Source organism: Agrilus planipennis, unplaced genomic scaffold, assembly GCF_000699045.2.
Source record: "Agrilus planipennis isolate EAB-ADULT unplaced genomic scaffold, Apla_2.0 scaffold48, whole genome shotgun sequence".
In the NCBI taxonomy this organism is placed as follows: domain Eukaryota; kingdom Metazoa; phylum Arthropoda; class Insecta; order Coleoptera; family Buprestidae; genus Agrilus; species Agrilus planipennis.
This window is the reverse complement of record NW_020438937.1, coordinates 675423-682384: the sequence shown is the minus strand read 5'-3', so window position 1 is coordinate 682384 and position 6962 is coordinate 675423. Positions and strand designations below refer to the sequence as shown.

The following is a 6962-nucleotide window of genomic DNA, read 5'->3' as shown; positions in this document are numbered from 1 at the left end:
ATTGAATTTTATTTGAATTATAGTGTATGAAAATTGTCAAAATAATCAACTTTCAACCCTCATAACTTTTTATGGGAGATCGCCGCAAATTTTTATGGGGTTTTACTCAAGTGACCACCCTCATTCGATCCCACCCACCCCCTTCAGGGATGGGGGCCATCATCTAAACATTTACCAAATTATGTGTAAATTAAACAGGAAAACAATTTAAAGATTTTCATTAATTTTGCCAGTTATTAGCATACTATTGGTTCACACTGGAACGCCTTCCATAAATTATAACACTCGACAAGATTTTCATGATTATCAGACTCCCGGTCCTTGTCTGAAGTGGTCACATTTGTATGACCCCACCCCTGGTGTGACGTTACATACTTTGCAATTTTAAATTTATAAATTGTTAAATTAAAACAATAATTAGGTTTTCGTTAGCATTTTACTCAAAATTGTGACACTCTCAATTTAATATAAAACCCATATAATATTTATAACTTTTTTATACTGCTATTACAATTTGGCTTAGGTATTACAAAGAAATTGATGAGTTTCCAACTGCTACTACTAATATTACGCTAGAAAAGTTGCATAAAAAATAAAGTGGTATTTTTCTCTACTACATATTTAAAAATTTCAACCTACACCGAAGATCCGGGCAATCCAAGCGGGAGGGCGGCTAGTTGGGCGCCCACGTGTACGGTATCGAAGCGTTTTAAAAGCAAACAGAAAGACTGAAAGTTAGTAAATTCTGGAAATTTTTGAAAAATATTTATCTGATCTAATTGGTTCTGATATAACTCGATACTTTGAAATAAATCAGATATTTTTAGCTAGTACCAGATACTATTAAAAGGAAAATTAAAGAATAATAAGGCACCTGGTATAGATGGGATACAGGCGGAAATTTTAAAACATGCAGGACAAAAGGTTAGAGATTGTATGTTTAAGCTATTTAATCACATTTATGAGACGGGGAAAGTCCCGTAGGATTATAAACGGAACGTGCTAGTAACCATACCTAAAAAAAAATTTTAACCAGAATTGTACAGAGAAGGATGGAAAAATTTGAGTTTAGAAGAAATAGAGGAACGCGGGAGGCTATTCTAGCTTTACGGGTAACAATAGAGAAAACAATAGAAAAATAAAAGGGCGCGTACATAGGATTTGTAGATTTAGAAAAAGCTTTTGACAATGTTAAATGGGAAAAGATGTTAAATATACTTAAAAATGTAGGGATGATACTTAGTTACAGGCAGTTGTAGAGCTGTGGTTAGAGAAGTAAATATTAGGAAGGGAGTCAGACAAGGATGCACCTTGACACCATTACTTTTTAATCTACTCATCATCGAAGATAAGATCAGTATGCTTGGATTTGCAGATTATATAGCAGCGTTAGCATCTAGCAAGGAGAATTTGGAGATAGCTTTAAATAAAATGGAAGAGAGAATGTAAAGATAAGAGATGAAAGATTAGAAGAAGTGGTTGATTTTGAGGTACAGTTAGTTAGGACAGAAGGTGTAGTAGGAATATAAAGCAGAGGATAGCGAAGGGTCGAGTAGTCTTCAATAAAAAGAAGTTACTTCTATTCTCGCGTACGATTAATTTAGAAATTCGAAAAAGATTGTGTGTTTCGAGCGCCGCGCTGTACGGGTGCGAAACATAGACGGTGGGCGCTATGGAAAAGAAAAGGTTGGAAGCCTTCCAAAGGTGGTGTTACAGGCGAATGGTAAGGATACCGTGGACAGAGAAGGTTAGAAATGAAGAGATATTAGAATGAATAGGAGAACAGAGGACTCTATGGAAGTCAGTATCAAATAGGCGAGATAGGTTGGTAGGACACCTTCTCAGGCATGAAGGCCTAGTCAGAGACATATTGGAGGCAGAAACGGGAGTTACGAGGAGTAGAGGTAGACCTAGATTAAATTACTGTTTGCAAATAGTTAATAATGTGGGATGTTCTAGTTTTAGGGATATGCGAAGATTAGCTCAGGATAGGAAGGAGTGGAGGTGCGTGTCCAACCAGTCTTAGAATTGACGACTTTATGATGATGACCAGAAACTATTTATCTGTAATAGCCGTTGATGATTTGAATCAGTTGGCTCTTGTACTGGGAAGTTATTCGTTCGGACCTTAACGGTTGCACCAGTTATACGACACATAGAGTCCAAACCTACCCCACGGCAGGTTTATTTTACAAATCGTATCACGATGTTGAAGTTTTTCTATATTTTCGCGTTGTAAGAATCATTCGCTCAAACTGCTGCAATTTTTATAGAAAAAAAAAAATGCTGTCAAAATCGAAGCCCTATTCAATAGCTTCAATTACTGATTCTTTTCACGTCAGTGAAGCGGATCTATTTGCTATAAAATTTGCGAACAGAGTTTCTATACCGGCCATTCATAAATTCGCTCAATCAGCTCGCTTGACAGAATTATCGAAACCAATCGACTATCAGATTTTGGAGTTAATTGAATTTTTAATTGAATACTTTCTTTTTATTTCCTTCCCATATTACAAATGATAAACAAAGTCATTAGAAAATATATCGCGCAATTGGTTATTAAAGGAATTTCCGGAAAGAGTGACCCGCCTGTTTGATATCTCTCACACATTAACTTCAAATATATGTCAAATGAGAATTAATTTTTCTCTAGGTTTCAGGTTAAAATTGTTTTTGATTCTTGTGATAAGTTGGCGCTTTTTGTACGTTTTCTCAATGCGTTATTTTTGAAGTAATCATTACAATTTCGATGTTTTAATTCAAACTGGGTAATTAGGTATTGTATAAGGGTTTTGAGAGTGTTTAATTACGAATGTAGGGTTAAATTTTCAAAATTCAAGGTTGTGAGTTAAAAATGGCAGACACTAAATTCGAATTTACGCTGGAAAGCTAAATTATAGGGCTTGTTTGGTAGCTTATTACGAATCAAGAATTAATTTTTTGGTGTTTTCGAGATGGGGGGCATTAATTTAAATAATTCTGGATTACACCCTTATTATATTCATTCGAATGAATTCATGAGCCGATTACCACGCCTCCTTATAAACCTGATGATTACATTCACCATAAACATGTATATATATAACAGTAGATCTGTTAGTGCGGGCACGTACACTCTGGTACCAAATATATAATATTTCAATTTTTCATTTTAAATTCATAATTACATAATTCTTATTGAAACTGTAAAGAGTACTTCAACAGCAACTTATGAAAAAATGAAGCAAAAGTGGATTAAAGTCTATAATAACCTACCATTATTTGGCATACACTTCAATTAGATCCCTAATAGGGTCACCAAACAAGTGAAAAATAGTATGTTTTTGGGGTCACTCTTTTCTCAATTTTCAGTCCAAGTTAAACCAAAACAGAAAGAGTTGCTAATCTACCTAGAGAGATGCGACATTTCGAACAAATTTTAATTACTTATGTAAATGCACTTCTAGCGCAATTAATGTAATTGGATTATTCAAATTGCTACTTGGCAAGACAAGAAAACCTTATTGCGGTCGTTATGGTAACCTTCTTTCATTAAACTGTTACCACTTATATTAAACCATTTATAAATGCGTTTTACATTTGTTTTAATTCAGGGTGGATCCCATTTATTGTCATAATTAGAGTACATATGGTAGAAACAAAGCTAGAAATATACTGAATAAATCGTATTTTTAGTTTATGCTACGTTTACAAAATGTAATTTCCGTTTATCTGAATTCCTCATGATTTACCTAAATTTTACAAAAATTAAATTCGACTTTTTAAATGCAATAAAGTATGAACATGTGTAAATCAGAGCAGAATAAGGGATTAATAATTTAATATTAAACCAAGTCCGACGTTCCGTCTAGGTTTTTAGGTTTTCTTAAGATAAAAATATATGTAGTTGTAGTTAGATACAGCATTTTTTTATAATATTACTTACATAGGTATGGGCGTTAATATTGTTCATAAGATAAACTGTTGCTGAAAACCTAGGCGAAACGTCGAACTTGGTTTAATAATAAATTATTTACCCTAGACAAAAATTTTCAATCTCTCTCCAGTCTCTCAGACTCTTTCAGCGTCTCTGAGAGAGTCTCTCACAGTCTTTCACAGTCTCTCAGTTATTGCCTAGGTGTTTTTATGGATCTCTCAGTCTCTGTATGAGAGACTCCAACAATTAAAATTGTTAATTCAGAGATTCGAGTCTCTCACAGAGAGACTGAACGAATAAAAGTGAAAAATTGAGAGACTCGAGTCTCTCGTAGAAAGACTGGGTTCTTTGAAATATGTTGAAAATTTTAACTATGTCTATCGAGATACCACTTATTGAGAGATTCGAGTCTCTCGTTCAGAGACCGGATATGAAATGAGGATCTCTGTATGAGCGACTCGAGTCTCTCGTTCAGAGACGCTAAACAGTCTCTCTCAGCGACACCAGAGAGACTCGATGAGAGACGGAGACTCGAGTCTCGTTTTCAGAGACTCTGAGAGACTGAGCATTTTTATCTCGGGTATCCCCTATTGTAGATGATTCAGAACTCTCTTTGTTCAGTTTAACGAATCTTTTTTTCAAAACTTTTAAACGTTCAACATAGCCTCACCATTCACCCGCAGGTAATTTTTGTCGAGACCCTTCACTAACCATTTTTATGATGGTCCGGCAAGTTCGAATTCTCAGTAATAGTTGAATGATTTGTTGCTCTATTTTGTGTCTTTAAGGGCTATTTTTGCTCGTACATTTCGTATAATTCTCTTTTTTTGTTTACCGAAAACCTAAAATGCTTTCCTCTAAAAGCAGTCGTTCATTGTCACTCGCACAAAACAGCATCTCAACAAACATACTCTCCGCGGGATATAATATATTTTGTACGCGTATTTCTTCAACAATTAATTTTATTTTATTGACATAGTGCATTTTTAGAATTATTTAATAAAGTTCAGTGTTATTGTTAGTGAAGAAATAGTGCGTTATTTTTTATCCGTAACAATTTTCAACCTATAAACTATAAACTACCTATAATCACTTAATTGGAATTATAGGCAATTGATAACAACTCAATTCCACACCGAGTTACGTTCATCAATTAACACTCTTTTAAAAAAAGTTTAGACATCTTAATTGTCTATCATAAGTTATTTCAATAGCTACACAAGGAAGAAGACACTGCTTTAATTAGCATCTTCAATCAACACCTGCCAGCCATCTTTCTATGCGATATGAGCCATTTCGTTTTTGTGTGTGTGGAAAATATTACTTTTAATGAAAACAAAAGACTTACCCTGAGCTAAAATTGCTCCAAATTTGGCCATAACGTCTTCGTGTTTGTTGCTGATGACCTGGGAGTAGGTTTGTCGGAAGAAGGATACTTTGGGACACATCTGCTCAGTCTGTTGAATTAGGATCATGGCGGAAGCAATGAGGGCACCCTGACGGACAAAGTTCACCGGATCAAACATAACCATCGGCTCCAAGAGAGCGATGGCTTCGCGAAGCCCGGTTCCAGCGCAGGCGATGCCCAGAGCCATGGCAGCACCGTAACGCACATGGGGATTATAGCTTTCTGCCAAGAGGGACACCACGCTGGGACATTGTTCCGGAGTTCTGAAAAAGTAAAGAAGATTTTTATTCAGTTAGAAGTTAGATGTCACACAACTTTATAAGGGTTCCTTTTTCAATTTTGAGGTACGCAACCCTAAAAATAGGTAAGGATGATATAGAAAAGTAATTATTTTATTAATGTATGTCTACTAGGGTGCTTTAAACAAAATTTTTAATTTTTTTTTCTAATTCTTACCCCCTCAAATGTTTCTATTTGATGTAAAAAAAAATCCGCGCCAAACATGAGCCCTATAGCTCAAAGCTAAGGGGTCGCTATTTTTATTTAAGTTTCCCAATTTAATTAACATAGGAAAATTTCTGTTTTGTTTTAAATTGAATTTACACATAATTTACGCAATTTTTTCCAAATAACCGTTTCATATTCTCAAAGCTGAGTCTTTGAGCTTTACAAAACTCTAAGACAAAGTATGATTATCTTTACAAAAAGACTAGTTACTTTTAAATTGAATTTACACATAATTTACGCAATTTTTTCCAAATAACCGTTTCATATTCTCAAAGCGGAGTCTTTGAGCTTTACAAAACTCTAAGACAAAGTATGATTATCTTTACAAAAAGACTAGTTACAGCCATTTAAAAATTACTAAATTTAGAAATTTGAAAAAATTGCTTGCAATTATTAACTTCCCATTAGGAAGTTATTGTAATTGGGTCGAAAAGTGAAATCGGAATTTTCATTATATTTCCACGTTTTAACATATTAGTAGCATGCTAGCCAATTTTTTTGATGATGTGTGTATGTACGTACGTACGTACGTATGTACGTACGTTCGTATGTCAGCATTTTTTTCGTTTTCGATTTTTTTCGTTTTCGATATCTCAAGAACGGATTGAGATATCGCCCTCAACCAAAATTTTTTCGAAAGATATTATCATAATGAAGATCTGAAAGAAATTTGAACGAAATCGGTCAAGCCGTTTTTTTTTTATAAAAAAAAAAACGAATTAATTACAAACAATTTAATTAAAATACGTTCTAATCTAATCACAACAATGAAGTTACGGAATCAATAATAACGAAATATCATTATTCAAGACAGGGAATAACATATTATAATAACATATTATAATAAAAATTTGTTTATAACAAAATGAATTGTTATAAACAATCGATAAACAATAAAAAATAGTATTTACCAATTGACTGATGCAAGTACTCTATCAATTCGGTTTTCTCAGACGAAATACTGTTTCTTATGGGTTTATAAAATGACGAACTCTCAAACATTGTTTGTTATTTATTATTGTGCCGCGTTTTTTTCAAACTTTAGAAACGAATGTACTTTACAATAACTGTATTATCTAATGGGAAGTTAGTCGTATTAGCACCGACCAAAATGTGCTCAGACCAATTTTT

The 6962-nt window shown here is 33.9% G+C and overlaps 1 protein-coding gene across 1 annotated transcript in view; it reads right to left on the bottom strand.

The window, feature by feature from the left end:
• LOC108732523 (26S proteasome non-ATPase regulatory subunit 1) overlaps nt 1–6962 on the bottom strand; it is a 306055-nt gene that overhangs the window by 7111 nt on the left and 291982 nt on the right. The window contains exon 12 of the mRNA XM_018463386.1: nt 5265–5587. Within this exon, the coding sequence (XP_018318888.1) occupies nt 5265–5587 (323 nt within the window). The remainder of the gene's footprint in view (nt 1–5264; nt 5588–6962) is intronic.